Raw genomic sequence first — 16,457 nt, 5'->3', positions numbered from 1 at the left:
TTTTTGGCACCGCGGGTGTCCTTCGGTGTAGCTCCCAGCTCCTCGGTTTGGCGTGAGCAGAGTACTCGCAGCGCACGGTTATCACCAGGCGCAGGATAACCTCCGAGGACTAGAGGTATTTTCGTTGTACTGCAAGAAGCGGTGGTACGATTCCTTAAAAAAAAATGACATATTGTTAATTATTCAGGTGGACACCACCCCTACATCCCTCTCCGCCCACACTTAACCACTACTATCATCACCATTACTGCCATCCACCTACAAGAGCCCTTGAACGCCAGCGGGATCTAAAATTGCATTCTTCTGCAGTGAGGTCTTCAGAGTCGAAACCTTCTCGCGTCGAGCTGAGAGTGTGCGTAATTACACTGTGCTAAAATGCCGCTGGAATTGATTCCTTGGCAACCTTCAAGAAACTGGAAAGATGCAGTGTGTTGTTGTTGTTGTTGATGATGTTTTAAAATCACACCGTCAAACAGCACAATGTTCTTTAAAATACACATTTTTGAAGCAAGGCCAGATACCCAGGCAGTGAGGAAACTGCACGTCATTAATTTGATCTCGTACTTTGTTGCAACAGACGTCAGATTTTTACCGCAAGAGCGAAGAGCATAATATGTGTAAAATAACTTTAAGGCTATTCATTGGGTCTTCGGGGACATCTGGTGGCAAAGCCTGCAAATATTCACCAAGTGCATTATATTATCTGTTGCACAAAGCAATTGTGCATAAACAGACCCATTGCTTCGGAGATTGTCTCTAGTTTCTTCAGTTTATCATTTGAAAGGGAAGTGAGCTGTGAATAAGGAAAAAAAATACATTTCTAACGTAAGTTAACAGCATGGAAAAGGTCAATTAGGGAACTGCATTACTGTAAATTCACGCAAGGGGGCAGTGTGACTGGAGATCGAACCCTTTGTTACTCGGGCCCGGTGGTAGAGTTGCTCTAGCTACTGTAGTACTCTATGGTTCCAGTTCTGTCTAGTCTTATTGGTTTCCACTAAGCGATAATAACAACGATATCAGGGAAAGAGGAAGCTGAGAGCGGCCGCAAGTGTTTAAGCCGGGGAGTTCTTTTGTGGCTGATGAATTTAAAAACCTTGAAGATCGTGAGTAAAATTTCAGGATATCTGTTTATTTTGTACAGGACACTAGTGGTGGTGGGAGGGGGGGTACGCACAGGGTTTTAAACGCCATAGCTCCGACAAACAGGGTCATCTGGGGCTGTTTTTGAAATACCCTCTAGGTCGAGGAATTCCTGGTTGTCCAAAAGGATTCATACAATAACCTACATGATCACTAATACACGAATACTAATACTGCTCTGGACTCAAGAATAACACTAAAGTAAATAATTTGTGATCTCACGGTGGGTATTTCACACGCATCATACTCTCAGCGGTAGAAACTAACACGGTGACATGCAGTATAGGTAGCAAAGGAATAAGTAATAGGTTTATTTCATGCTGAAAAGACAAGAAGGAAAACAACGTGGAGCCTTCTTCAGGTGTGAGAGATGCTGTGCAGGACAGGTAGTCTGCCGTAGTTAACTAGAACTAACTAGCTACTTTTCACAGAATCAGTTTCTGGTGGGTATTTAAATATCATGACCTACATGTAGCCCGTATATGTTGTGCAGCTCTCTCGTCAGGTTTGTCAAATAGTTTTTTTTTCTCCTGTTTCTTTACAGATGTTTAACAGTCACTTTCCTGTCGAGTGTTAAGTGATGTGCATGACGTCTCACGGTACCTAGTGGCCCATGCGATAAAAGACGGGGACTCATATTTTTTTTTTACCGGATTTGAATGTGCTCCGCGATCTGACATGGACCAGGACACGGTAAGTTGTTAGAAAATTGGGGAAAAAAAAGTGCTTTGTGGATTGTAAAATAAGCTGAGCACTTGCAGCTGGTGATGAATTCTATTCGGATCTCCGATATTTTCCTTTTTTAAAATAAAAATATACTAATCTATGAGTGCTGAATTAAAACTGGTAATGAAGGCACTGAAGACAAGACATTTCTCAAGGGCCGGGGATATTTTCAGTTAATGGTGGTTATTGGATTTTGTCATAATATTTCCTTGACATCTAGTTAGTAACGCTATGGGGATAAATAACTAGGAATACTACTCTGTTGACACTCATTAATCACACTGTATTGCCCACTGCATTGTATGTGGCCGTTGTGAGGCAAACGTCTTATTACAACACCTGCTTACAATGCCTGCTGCTAAAGTAAAGTTCACTACGGCTTCTCTGTTTAAATCAGTGAATTATGGAGGGGGTTTTGTTTATAAAAATTAAGCCTTGTGGGCTGAGGGGTGAAGCAGCTACTAAGAAATCTTAGCGATGAATGTTTTAGAACTTTGTCTCCTGGAAGATGTGGTAATTTAGAAATGTGTAAAAGATGAGTCACCGCTGTCACAGACAAGAGCTCATGGGGTGAATACCTAAGGTTGGCACCTGCCCGGCCACATTGTTTGGCACTCCCTTACTCGAAATGCCTGCCTCTTTATGTCTCTCTGTTAGGTCATACCTATTTGGCAGAACAAGCCCCACGGGTCGACCCGCAGTGTGGTGCGGAGGATCGGATCCACTCTGCCCCTCAGGCCCTGCCCAAGAGCGTGTTTTCAGGTGAGAGTGATTGCTACCTGTATTTCAGCACCGGGAGAGGGAGAATTGCATTTCAGGTGAGGTCACTCTGGTCTGGATGAGCTAAGTGATAAACCTGGCTCACACCAGCTCTGAATAGAACACTGTTTTCCCTCCAGCGTGCTGTCAAAAAGTCTTACCCCATCATCCCCATTCTGTGTGTCAGTGCAGGGGTCCTGTCTTCAGTCAGACAGGGGGTTCCCCGCTCTTGGGGTCCAGAGTCCAGCAGGGCTTCTGTGTCTTTTTAAAACGTCCACGGTTGAAGGCTGTGGAGAAAAGACAACCAAGCCCAGTTAAACCTTAAATGGATCAATTTTAGACCTTGCAAAGGTAGGGAGCTGTATATAACTTTTAAGGAAACATGGAAATATCATGGGAGTCTAGAACCTACAGTAGTACAAGAGTGGGAAACCTCTGAAAAGTCTGAATATTGTCAGGGATGTGCTCATCCAGATCCTAATGGACAGGTCAAAGTTACCCTCTATTTTCACAGCGATGGTCTCCGTTTCCTTCTCATCAAGGGAACAGTTTGCATCATTATTTAGACATTTGCTTTGCGCTGCCTTTGTCATGTAGTTTGTGCTGCAATACCCCAATAGAAGGCTGTGGATGTCCAACCACGTTGCTGGAGAGCAGAGTCTTGTAGGCTTATGGCTCTTTTTCATTCATTGATCACAAGATATCTTGCTTAATATGAGCCCCTAATTTAAGATGTTCAGCCGCATGCTGATCTATTTGTTTTTCTGGGAGACATGCAGGCTCTGCCCGGGCTGCCCTCTCCACGCCCCATTGACGGCCCCATGGTGCCCACGCTGGCTGACATCGCGTGGATCGCTGCCGATGAGGAGGAGACCTACGCCAGGGTGCGGTGAGTGCCCTCGTCGGCTCCCACCTGCAAAACCTAGCCTTCAGGCCGAAACACAGATTCACGCGTAAAAATATCCTGAGCTCGTGTGAAATGAGCAACCAAAGCAAATTTCAAGCGTCTTGTTCATTTCAAACCTCGGATCACAGAGGTTACGACCTTGATCTGGATTACAGACGGGTGCATCGTCTGCCTGTGCTGACCTCTCGGTCATATTCTCAAAGCACAGGCCTCCATGCAAAGCTTGTACCTCTTTGTGTTCTTAAAGGACACAATACAGTGACCCTGTAGAGGGGTCACAAATGTGCTGTAGATCAAGATGTGAGTTTAAGGTACCATCAGGAGCTGGTTAGCATTTGCGTTTGGTTTTTGACATAAAAGTTTATTAAAAAAAAATCTTAGTCTTGGTGTGGCAGGAAGAGCTTCATGAGTATGTTGCTATTGTGTGTGTGTGTGTGTGCGCCCCATCAGCAGTGACACCCGCCCCCTGAGGCACGAGTGGCGCCCCACTCCCCTGCTGGTGCTCCAGAGGAACTCCTCCGTGCCCAACTTCAGGCGGGAGGGCAGGAAGGTGGAGGGGCTGAGGAAGCCGGGCCTGACGGCCCTGAACAGGACCACGGCCCTGCAGGATGAGCTGAGCCGGCTGCGGGCCCAGATCGCCAGGATCGTGGCGTCGGACTCAGGTGTCGCCAGCGTTGGGTCATTTTGCACTTTCTGTTTGTTTTTGCGGTGTCGTTGCACAGCTCCAGTTTTTACACCAGAGAATTTTTTCCGCCAAGCAGCGGTTCATGGGAATACATGGAAAAACAGATATTCTAAACTCTGTCCTTCTGTACTGTTTAGTGGTTTGGGGCAGATGTTATTTTCAGAATTGCACACACCGACTTGCATTTAATTAAGTGCTTGATGAAAACACTGTGGACAGAATGTAAATGGGTACTCCTCTCGGAAAGGCTGTGTGGAGTTTTGTGCACATTGTGTCCTCAGAAGAAAATAAATAAACTGGTTCTTTCCTTAGATTTGTTTTCCTTCCAATTTGCTTCCTCTTTTGAGCAGCAAAAGACTCAAATCTTTTCAAAGTACAATCTTCAGGAAGATGATAAAGGTGTGAATATGCTTGTAGTGAGACTATTGTTGTGACAATACAGTGTGACATTCGATTCAGTCCAGCTCATCCCTTCCAGTTTATAATAAAAAGCCCATTTTCTCTCCCCTGTCCATCAGTAGTATTAATATAGTGCACAGTATACAAGAAACAGCGCAAAATCTCTTTCCATTTGAAAATCATGCAGTAACATTCTTGTGTCACTGTGTGAGCTTCACAAAAAACAACTAGCTAAGCCTTGAATTGGGTCAGATTTAGTTTGAGCACAACCACAAAAGCAATCTGGTGATGAAAGCACCATGTTTAAGGGATGCCGAAGGAGAGGTGTTGCTCACCTCCCTGTATCGGTGTCATTTATTCTTCATGCTCCTTTTGAGTCTTGTGAAAGTGTTGCTCTTGAATCATTGTAACACTGGGTCAGGGGGCAGCGATTCATGTGTTTCACTTTCATATGGATTGAGCACTCCCTGTGCTGATTTGAAGTTGAAGTATGGTGTCCACTCTTTGGACCCAAGCCTTGTGAAACTCATCCTCTTCTCCGTGCTCTTGACTGCAGGTTCGACCCCTTTGACCCCAGATATCCTGTCTCCGGACGACACCAGCCTGAGTTTCTCCATGGCCCCCTTCGAGACATCCTACCAACCCCCGGCCTCTTTCGTGATCAGCGACCTGACGGAGGAGGTGGGGGAGCTCGATCCTGACCCCGAACCCGAACCCCCGGCCATCTCCATGACCGCTTCGGCCACATTCGAACTAGACCGTCCCAGCGGGGACGCCCGGGAGCAGGAGGACGACCCCGTCTCCCTCTCCAAGTCCACCAGCTTCGCGGACGTCATGGACATCCTCAAGGACATGAACCGCATGAAGATGAGCAAGGACAGGTAGGTGCTGACCTGGGGCTTGAAGGAAATGGGACCTGACCAGTTCACTGCTCTTGACCGCTGCCTTTTTTCTGTATCCAGATACAAATGTCTTGGACTGTAATAGAATATGTTATTTATCATCTCTCTTCGTTAGCCAATTAAAGAGTGGCTTGTGCTAAAACTGTTGGAAAATGAATAAAAAATATCCAGCTTATGATTCCCACCCCTCAGACATGGTAAATGCATTGATAATTCAAAGAGCTCTGTGCTTTTGCACAAAGAACTTGTGTACAGCACAGTGAGTACAGTTTCCTCACTAACGTATCTGAGCTACAAAGACCAACAGAGTTCTTGATGCATCAGGGAAGTCAGGCTAAGTCTAGAGATGGTCTAGGCTTGCGGTGGTGATCTGTGGGGTGTAGTTTAACACTGGCGGACACAGCCGATACCACCTGGATCGGAGGAGCTGGACGCGGTGGCTGATCTCCTGATGCGGCGTCTGCCTGTCTGGCTGCAGGTACTCTCGCGGCTGCACCTCCTTGCGGGACGAGGACTCGGCCTCCCTCATCTCCGAGGCCCTGAGGAAGAAGTTCACCCTGAGGGACGAGGACGTCCTCATGAAGGAGAAATAGCCCCCTGTCCCGCCCGCGCTCACAGTGACCCTGCCCCATCCACGTGAGTCTGCCTCGCCAAAACCCCGCCACCGAGAGCTTACTCCGTGAAGATGAGCCTTGATCTCCTGCTGCCCCCCTCGTTCACTCTTTAACTAAGCTACCACAAGAATAAGTAACTGGTTTTTATCATGCTGAAAAGAGAGAGAGGAATCTCAACGTTTCGGCTGTGGAGCCTTCTTCAGGTGTACTTCGGGTGACACCAGAAGAAGGCTCCACAGCCGAAACATTGTTTCCTTTCTCTCTTTTCAGCATGGACTAAACCTTTACTTGTTCCTTTGCAGACTACGCATGCTGACGCAGCTACCACCTGAACGACCACATGAATATGTAGCTTCCTCGCTTGTTTGCTTCTGTTCATGAGCTGGCTGGTCAGGCAGCAGATATATTAACCATTCTCAAGAATTTCATGACGTGCTGGAGAAAAATGCAGTTTAATTTTTGAACATTACTCAGATGGGTAGTGGACACAATGGTGGCACAGTGGGTAGCACTGCTGCCTTGCCGTGCTGGGGCCCTGGGTTCAGTTCTGCGTGGAGCTTGTGTGTTCTCCTCCTGTTTGCATGGGTTTCCACCAGGAGCTCTTTTTCTGAGAAAAATGGCTTCTGAGAAAAATAGTTTCTGAGACAATTGACCCTGGTGTGAGTGTGCGCTGTGTGATGGACTGGCATCCCATCCAGGGTGCACCCTGCCTTGCGCCCGTAGCTTGCTGGGATAGGCTCTGGCTCCACCATGACACTGTATTGGAAAAAATGGTTAGAAAATGGATGGATGGTTAAAATTCCTGGCTAGTTTTAGCCATTTATTTAAGGAGAGAGGGTGCTGTTCCTTGAACAATCTCAAAACTCGATTGTCGGCACTGGGCACAACTCGGCAAAAGTTGCCCTGGAAAGTGATTGCTCTGACAAGTGGCATTTCATTTTGCGTTTCATGGGATGTAGTTAACTCTTAGGAAATTTAAAGTGTTTTAATAAAGAGGGGAGGTCTAAAAGGACCGACTACTCACTGTCTGCCTACCCTGCCTCTGTTCTCAGGCTTGTGCCTGTGGACTGCATTCCCTAGGAACCCTGAGAGTCAGACTGTGCTGCAATGCTTTCCAGTACGAGTCCCAGGCGCCAGCAGAGCACAGTGCGGTGCCGTCACCCGAGCCACACCAGCTCGCTCACGTCGCCTGAGAAAGACTCATCAGTCTCATTCCATTCCCAACTCCCACGCGCAACCTCCCTCTCATCGCTCCTGACACGCCGCAAGGAAAGCTGCTGAACCAGCTGCACTGGAGGATGGACATCACATTTCCATTGTAGGGGGTCCATCAGAGTGCCGTCTTGAAGAACGGACGACCTGTCCTTTTTCCCCTTGCGGATGCCACTTTCACGATGGCACCCTTCTGTCCGATCCACTGCCCCGGCTGGGATTGTGCATCTGGTTCCTAGTCCTGTCCTGCTCATACCACTCCACACACAACCCAGTTAGGAAGCAGGACTGTTGCTGGTTTCAGAGCTGAGCTGGTGGAAATTGTGGTCCTGTGCTGCAATTCTGGAACCCTGTTGTCCCATTTTCTTCAGTCCAGAAAAGTCCAACTTTTCTACTCATCACCGGATCATGGTCCATCTTGGCTGCAGAGAGTTTGGAGACCCTGTGCATCTCGACCTGAATTTGCTACTTATGAAACTTTTCAGTTTGCTCTCATGGCATGCACTGGAGTGAGCAGTGATGAATGCTTTTTTGTCTTAGTTTACCCAGATTGATGTGCAAAGACAGTGCAAACCTTAACCATAAAAGGGCTGTCAAAAAAGAAACAAATGCACGTACACAAACTACAGTAGATTATTTCTCTTTGTTCCACTTGTGTATGCTCTTTTTGTGTTAGAAGAGTCAAAACCCAGTCTGGATTGTTCCCAGTTTCCTAGAGACAGATGAAGCTATTTAGCAGTATTTAGACCTCATGCCTGTTTGCTTTTGTGAACCCCAAAGTTTTATTAAACTGCTTTTTAGTTTTTGTTCAGTTTTTATGGGCTTCAGTTGCTGATAGCACGGCTGTGATACCGATAGTGGTTTTACAAAGTAGGAGCACATTGTCGAATGTGTGAAAATGTGAAACCTTCCAGGTGATGAGTGTTGCATTATGTCAGATGTGAATTGCGTTTGTTTGTAAAGCGTCAGATGCAAGGAATGAAGACCCTTTGACTGTGTCAGGTTTTTTAGTGGGAAGCTGTGCAGAAGAAGCCTTTCTGAATCCAACTTTATCTGTAGTGGAGTACAACTAAAACCAGAAGGGACTCTGTTTTAACAAAAGGTTTTTGTATATGCTTTTTTAAGAAAGAAAACATAGGTAATATTTCTCCTAATGAAAAGAACAAGAAAAATGTTCCTTTGCCCTTTCTGTCCTTGCAGTTCTTGCAGGTTTGTCCCCCTTTTTGTTTGAGCCTAGAATTACTCATTTATTTTTGCTCATCTTAACTTTTTTTTAACCTTTTTGTTCGGTTATGTCAGTTATTGTTGCCTCAACAATGTATTTCAGCAGTGCTTTTTCTGTTAAGAAGAAGGTGATGAGCTCGGAACACACAATTGCAGCTGATTTGTGTTCTTTTCGGGCAGTACTCTTGTTCTGATGTGAGCTAGGTGCTTGTCACGAAGTGCACTGTTCCAAACGTCTTGTATTGGTGCTCCTAAAAAGAACGTTAAGGTAGCTCTGTTTTTTATTTGCTAATGTGTGGATCATCAGTAGAGAATGTCTGATGTGAGAGATGAGCAGTAATCTTGTTTTTTGTATTATAAATAAGTTGTTTTTTAATGTGCATTTTTTCTGCCCTGTCTTGAAGTCCATTGGTGCCACATTTGACTTCTTGAATCTGTAAGGACTAGACCACAATCTCAGTGCAAAGATAACATTTAGTAAAACATGTTCTGTACACATTTTCTATCGCTGGCATAAGGATTCGCTCCTACCTTCTCCAGTGGTTATTCAGAACTGATTAGTATAATAAGTGGTAATCTATGCTTTTATACATGGTTATCTTTTGGAATTGTATTGAACACTAACCTACCCTCGCAAGTGGTAGCTCAGAATTCTATTGAACTGTTTTAAGAGGCGTTCCTTGAACTACTTATTTCTGCAAATCCACATGCTTCTGTAGAGCTGCAGAAATAACTATTCTTGTACTTTGTCTTAAATTATTTAATTTACAAGAGTCAAACAAGTGTACATTGACAAACGGTTTTGATTGCGTTTATTAGTGCATGACATTGGAACTGGAGAGTGTGGATACTTAAATCTGTGACTGCACTTCATGTCTTTTTTATGCGGTGTTGAAGTTAATATATATATTTTTTCCTGATTGATACGGTTGTACTACTGTAAAGACTGAGAGGTTGAATTTTCTTTTCTGAAGATACCCTGCATGACTTTCTAAGAATTTTCAAAGAGGTGTAAAATCCTGCTTGACTGGAGCAGGTCTCTACCCTGGTTTTGGAGGACACCTGTCTCTTCTGCTTTCTGTTCCAGTCAGCGGCTTCATTTCCGAAGCTAATTGATCTCTTTAAAGAGACCCCCACCCCCTCCTCAGCTGATCTAGTTGCTGCTACATTTGCCTGAACCACTCTTAACTGGAGTCTGATGAATGATGTCCAGACAGTGCATCACACACGTTTCCAAAAAATAAATAGTACTGCAGAGTGACAGATGACACCCTTGGGTGGGGGCAGTCCTAGGGCTCTGCACACACAATCTTACAATGGCTGTCCGTTCACTTTCAAGATGTCTTTTTTTGTTGATTTTTTACAATTAAAAAGCACTGTCATGCAGCTTCCCCATGACTGCAGTGACATTACCAACGGCCATCTTAACAGCAGAAGCAACACTAACCCCCCCCTTTGAAAATGCCGACTGTTGAACTAGTTAGAGGCCTATTGGCGTCCTCTAGTGGCTGGTAGGCTGTTACTGCAGTCTATTTGCTCCCTCGCGGAGGTATGAAACCTAGAAACAGGTGCTGCGCTGATATTAATAAGAAACTAGGGCTCACTTGGCATCAGTGATTTAACCCCTTTATTGGGATGAAAAGCTGAAGGCACAGGGGTGTCCCAGAACCAAGGTTGCAAACCTGTGGACCAGATCAGGGTTTCCCCAACTCCAGTCCTGAGGTCTAGATTTATCTGAATATATATTTTCAACATCTTAAGGGCATGGAGAAGGGCTATAGTGGGCCAGTTCAAGTGTTAACACTTCTCCCAGTGAAGACCTGTACCTGTGTGTAATGGAAGAAGACTCTCGGGTTGTGAGCCCAAGTACCAGAGCTATGAGTACTGAGCATATTACAACTGGCATGTGCCTCTTTCTAACTAGAATAAGATCCTACCTTCCTTTAATCAGCATGTGAGTTTTGGCAATATTTTCTCAGTTCAGAAGCTGCCTAAATTTCCATATCTGTACCACAAACCACAAATGATCAATGTCTCCGTGACTAACGGACTCCCAACATTTGCTGTTCTTCCCTGGTTTAAAGATTAATTCCCCTGTTCCACTAAATTCTTGCTGAATGAAATAGAATCGGTGTGATGGGTCATGCATTTGAAATAAAGCTGTGCTGGTGTTTTAAACAAGAAGCAAGACTGCATTTTTTCTTAAATTGGAGTCGGGTATTGGTATTGGGAGCAGACTTTTTGAGTACTTTTACTGCCTTTTCTTTTATGCAAGAATTTGGGCAATAATTTCACAAGCAAATTTAAGAAAAACATTCTAAAATCAGATAGCTTTTAAGCATTCAGGCAGCCGTACAAAAAGCGAATATGAACCTAGCAATGAGACTTACAATGAAGATCTTTGTGATTTTGTATCCCAGAAATAAAAGGATCCCACATGTTTTGGTACAAATCCTTTGCAAACTTGGGATTTTGGGGTGAAGGGACATATACCTTGTTGATTCCTGAACTTCAAATGAGGATGCATTTAACATGAAAAGCTTGGAACAGGTTAACCAGATGACACTGGATGACCATGAGGTGGCAGTATAATCTAGTGAGGTCAGCCTTTCGCACTACAGGAAGCCCATTGTGAGGCCTGCAGGTCATAATGCAGCTTACTGCCTGACTTAGATTGACTTAGCCAAACTTAGCATGGAAACAGATAATCACATGCAGACACAGACAGGAAACAAAAGCAATCGACCTTTCCAAAAATACCTCTCCCAGACCACCTGACTGTGGCGTTGCATGTGACCGTCTGCCCAATCCACTTAGTGAATTCTGTTCACAGAAGACAAAAGCTTAGGCTGCAGTAAAGAATTTGTGTAAAAGGTAGAACGTAGCATTTGGAAGGTGGATTGAGGGTGGCTCAGTGGTGCAGTGGTAAGCCCTGCTCCCTCGTAGCACTGGGGCCCTGTCTGCATAGTGCTGGTTTCCTCCCACAGTCCGAAGACATAATGCTAGTCAAATTGGCTTCTGGGAAAATTGGGCCTGGCGTAAGTGTGTGCAACTCTGTGTCTGTGTGTGCCATGTGATAGACTTGTGTTCTGTCCAGGGGATCTCCTGCCTTGTGCCTGTTGCTTGCTGGGATAGACACTGGCTCCCCTGTGAACCTGAATTGGGAAAAAGAGGTTAGAAAATGGATGGATGGAAACTGGGCTTGTTCGCCTGAACTGTTTGATAACCTGAAACCAGGACAGGTGGAATTTTAAACGAGTTTTAATAAGGAACCGAGTCCTGAGCCTGGGTCGTGTTTGGGACTGAATTCTAGTCACACCCTGATCAACAGAATTGGACATAGAGTGACTAGAGAGTGTGACTGCACAAATGAAGAGAAAATAATCTCGTCCTGTTTAAATCTCCTTTTCTCATCAGTCAGTGAAAGAATTTGATTACTTTCTTTAGTCAGGGCCCATTGTAGCTTGCCCAGCAAGGGGGCAGCTCGATTCTTATGAAGAGAAGCTTATGGCTTTTTAAATGACCAAGAAATCGGGACATCACTCTCATGATATTTTTAACCTTGTGCGTGACATCAATGGAACTTGGAAAACAATTTTTTCAATACCCCCAATAAACTGCATGGCCTTAGTTTTCATTTTAATTTAATCAGAAAGACTGCAGATGAGCAGTGGTCAGTGCACACATCTTGTTTGTCTGGTGGTTAGTAGCCTGTTGATCTGAGTAAACCTTAAATCTGCATTTTCCTGGGGAAACCAGGAATCTTTCAATGCCTTCAAAGCTGTAAAACCTGGCATCTTTGATGATTTTCACTTTGACAAGGTACCTGCGAAGGACCACTTCAGTTTCAGAAAGAGAGGTGGCCCTGTCAGAGGTGACATTGGTAATGTGCTTCCCTGCCTGCAGGCTGAGTGTAACTGAGAGGCAGCTGATCCTGAGTAAAAAAAAAACAGAACAAAACATCAGATATTAACAATGCCTGAGCACAATGAGGCACATTTGTTTTGCCCAGAATCTACTGTTGTCCCCAATGAATCTTGTCCCCACTGTCTGTATTCTTCAGATGGTGCTTGAAGAATCCAAATTAGATTATTTGTGCTTCGGCTGTGAACCATGTACAGTATGCCTGCCTAGAGCTCCTTGTGTCTATGTGCTGAGCAGCCTGGAATGAGAGATCAGGTGATGATGACACTGTGGACACTTACTAGCTAATCAGATTGCTGTTTGGGCAGCAAGGAGACTGTCAGGAGCCCTGCAGCTGTGAAACACTAACACTGAGGTAATTATGGAAGATGTCCAAAAGCAGTAAAATCCACAGGTCCAGTCCACTAAACACCTCTCTCCCAGACGCACATCTTCTGGGACACTAGTGTGTTTATGGGACCGCAACGGTCAAACAAAAGTTAATCTGTTCACTAGTGAACCCAAAGAGATGATCTGGTTTTGTTTTTCAGAAAACACATATTAGCATAAGCATTGAATCCTAAACAGAAATAAAAAAGTTGTTTTCATGATGTGTGTATCTGTAACTGATGTTCTAGGCAAGACCAAGAATGCCTTTTCACCCAGGAAATCCAGCTGTCCAGTGAGTAAGAATCATTACAATCCTGTTATATGATGCTGTTCAAATCCCTTTCAGTTTACCACAGTCTTGCCTCACTTTTGTATGCCGACGTTTTTATTTATACTGTTGCACTGCTGTTCCATAACAGGCTCATATGAGGCTTAAATTCCGGGCACAACACCTCTTCTCATGTGTCCTCACAGGAGCTCATTAGAGCCAGAGAAGGTGGTGTTTTCAGGTGTGCAGTGTTCCAAAAGAGTTCTGAGTTGTATCCCACTGGTATGTCTCCAAATAACAATCCTCCTGCAACCTAGGAACATTGGATTAGCAGCCGAGCTGACTGCTGCATCTGTCAATGCCTTCCTGAAGAACCTCTTTCAGAGCTGCTCCCTCTCACCTTCAAAGCCAAGAGGTGCTCCACACTGTGTCTCCCTGTGCAGTCCAGATGTTCTCTGTCTGATTGTCCTATACATCAGTGCCAGGTGGCTGTGTGCATTCCTTTACTCATGCAGGTGCCTTGACAGCATAGGTAGAAAATGTTCTGAACCAGCTAGCTTGTTTGCCAAGTTGCTAATGAAAATAAAATGTTCACAATACCTAAAAATGTCATGCAAAGCTTTTTAAAAAACTTTTTAAAAAAACCAGTAGGCACTGTTGGGGATATTTGTGCATCCCTAAATCTAAGGTAAGCCCACCTCACCTGGTGATAGATGAGCAGAACATGGCCCCACTGTAAGCTGAATTTTTTGTGTCAAAGTCTTACATTTCTGCTACCCTCTCTTACAGGGTAGGTCTGTTAGGTCTGGTTGGCGGAGATCAATGCAGTGGAACAAGAATTAAATCAGGGATGCTTTTAATTGATCATCCTGATTGATCTTCTCTAATGAGACTTAGTTGTTTTTGGATCAATCTTCTTGTGGAATCAATTGAGAAAGCGAGTGAGTTTCCAGTCACGTTCGGGAAAGTCTCCGGTTTAACAGGAGGAAAACAAAAGGAAGCTCAGGAGTGTGGAGGAAGCAGACAAAGAGCTCTGGGATGGTAAATTGTTCAGTAACACTCAAGATGATTTTCTTTACTGTAGGGCATATAGACAAATACGTATATTGAATATTCTATTCAATTTTAAGAAACTGAAGTTTTCACAGCATGATTTAATGTCAGTTCTGCAGCAGCACAGTAAGGGACAGGTACTAACATTTAGGTTTAGTTTTAGCAGCTATGAAGGGTTAAGACCCACTCACAAGAAAACAGTAATGGGATTTCAGGTTGTACGATTGACCACAACTGTTATGAAACGCCCACACATGTAAAGCAGGTAATATACTGTCCTGTCTCAAAGCAAGTTCGTCAATACAGCTCATGGCATGAGCACAGCAGGCTGAAGAATGAGATGTGACCCTTCATATCACACAGAACTCCATGGCAATATTTTGGAAACTACAAGAGGCTGACGGCTTACAACACAAGATTTAAATTACCCACTGTCAGAATTTCATTCCAGCTGAAACAAAACAATGAATAAAAGTTAAATGGTTAATTTTTTCTACAATGCTGCACAGACTAAGGGGATGGTCATAGAAAGATGGAATGCAGACAGCATATTAGATAACCATGGGTCCACAAGGACAGTCTTTACTTGTTTCACATGGACCTCTGTTCTGTATGTGTTGATGTCATTGAATGCTTTTTAACTAACACTGAAAGATTAATAGACATTCTTGTTCTCATCAAGAGACATACAGTAGTTCTCTCCCTTCTCCAGGTGGTAGAAAGGAGTCTGTGCTTTCTAATGACTCAGCGCAACTCCTAGAAACCAAACCTTTTGTAACAGGTTGGATTTCATTTCTTTAAGGACCCTGGCTGTGCTCCCCTCAGTCATAGGGCCACCCAGCTCAGGAACCTGGCTACGATCATCTCTGCAAACTCTCACCAGGGCGGAACGGAGGCGTGCACTCTGCTGTCCTCTGGGGTTGGGTAAACGAGTAAACGAGGACGTGGTCAGAGTGCACTGGCCTCACAACGGGTCCCTTGTTGGGCCCAGCAATGACTTTCACGGGTCCAGACAAACAGAAAACAATTATACCAGCCAGAGAACAAATGTCAGCGCTGAACAAGAGACAATTGTCAGGCTAATGCGGTGGGCACTGTGGGCCATGATAGGGTGTTCACCCAGCGAGTCTCAACAGTGATTGGCTGGAAACTGGGCAATATGTTTCCCAGGCTCCAGGCAACAGAAATGGGTTGTTACATAGTTTTGAATTTAGATCAAGAATAGCCCTCATTTTCACTTATTTATTCCTCTAATGCACCCCAAGATGCTTAATTTGGTCTGGAATGCAGCCGTTGGCAAATTACAGCTAATTACAAGAGTACGTTAAAGCTAATGGAGCTTAAGGAAACATGCCAGGCTTAACACTAAGTGTACAGACAGCACTTTAGTGACCTAGTTACAGTAGGAGCTAGCTGTCCTTTAAGTTTAAGCATTCAGAAAGGTGTTTTATTCTTTGGTTTGATTTTGAAAAAAACAACCCCTCTCTTAACTGATTGCCCTACAGCAGTTATAATGCATTCATTTGTCTTTACTGGCTAAATAGTTTGAATATGTTCCCAGGGTATGAACAACCCAGGGAGCAAATATCTAGTATGTTGTTTTAATTGCTAAACAAGATTGTTCACAACATTTAAGTATGGGTCAAAAAACGTTTTCTTGATAATACTCAGTTAGCAAGTCATTATGCTTAATAAAGTAAACATATTATTGAGACTGAAATCTCAATAATAAGAAGTGCTTATACAGTAAATGGCTTATAGCAGCTAAGTTCATCAATTAACTTTTTTTTTCTTTTTGTTGATGAAAAGGTGGATTATCTTAGCCTTCACGTATTGTGTTTCCTTGACGGCTGATACTTAAAATTGGAGGATTTCAAATGTTCACATAAGCACGTGATCACAGAAAACGAAATATCGATTGGCAGCAGTCAGAGCAGTCACTGCTTCAAGAACAAAAATCGACAGAGCTCGGACAACACTCTGAAACTGGCAGAACCTTCAGTTGAAAGGAGAATATCATTACAGGCCTGCAAGAGATGGAGCACCTTTGTCCACTGTTACGGCAATTAGGGCAAACCGCTCTTTTCCCGGGACACTATGCAGACACAGGCCTTCCAGACAGCTAGCAGCCCTAATTAAAACACCATAGGTGTCCCAGAGATGACGATCTGTGAGCTGTGGCTGTGACATACCACAGGGCCAGACAACACAGACAGGAGCTTGTCTTGTGCTGCCAATCTGAAGTGAGGATTAGGCCCCATAGGAGGGAGGG

General features: G+C 44.3%; 1 protein-coding gene across 3 annotated transcripts; it reads left to right on the top strand.

The window, feature by feature from the left end:
* Positions 1-24: 24 nt before the first annotated feature.
* On the top strand, positions 25-10,755 carry mtfr1l (mitochondrial fission regulator 1-like). Of its 3 annotated transcripts, none has more exons than XM_069195521.1 (8): positions 25-115; positions 1,688-1,836; positions 2,527-2,631; positions 3,408-3,517; positions 3,986-4,197; positions 5,176-5,500; positions 6,000-6,157; positions 7,188-10,755. In XM_069195521.1, exons 2-7 carry the CDS (start codon positions 1,822-1,824, stop codon positions 6,112-6,114), a joined length of 882 nt encoding a protein of 293 aa, XP_069051622.1. In that variant the 5' UTR covers positions 25-115; positions 1,688-1,821; the 3' UTR covers positions 6,115-6,157; positions 7,188-10,755. The 3 variants fall into 3 exon arrangements, with proteins under 3 accessions (XP_069051622.1, XP_069051621.1, XP_069051623.1); XM_069195520.1 differs by lacking the exon at positions 25-115 and adding an exon at positions 952-1,106; XM_069195522.1 differs by lacking the exon at positions 25-115 and adding an exon at positions 1,348-1,366.
* The last annotated feature ends 5,702 nt before the right edge of the window (positions 10,756-16,457 follow it).

The sequence above is a fragment of the Lepisosteus oculatus genome, chromosome 11 (genome assembly GCF_040954835.1).
Source record: "Lepisosteus oculatus isolate fLepOcu1 chromosome 11, fLepOcu1.hap2, whole genome shotgun sequence".
NCBI lineage: Eukaryota > Metazoa > Chordata > Actinopteri > Semionotiformes > Lepisosteidae > Lepisosteus > Lepisosteus oculatus.
Note: the sequence above shows the minus strand (reverse complement) of the source record. Positions and strands in the feature narration are given on the sequence as shown.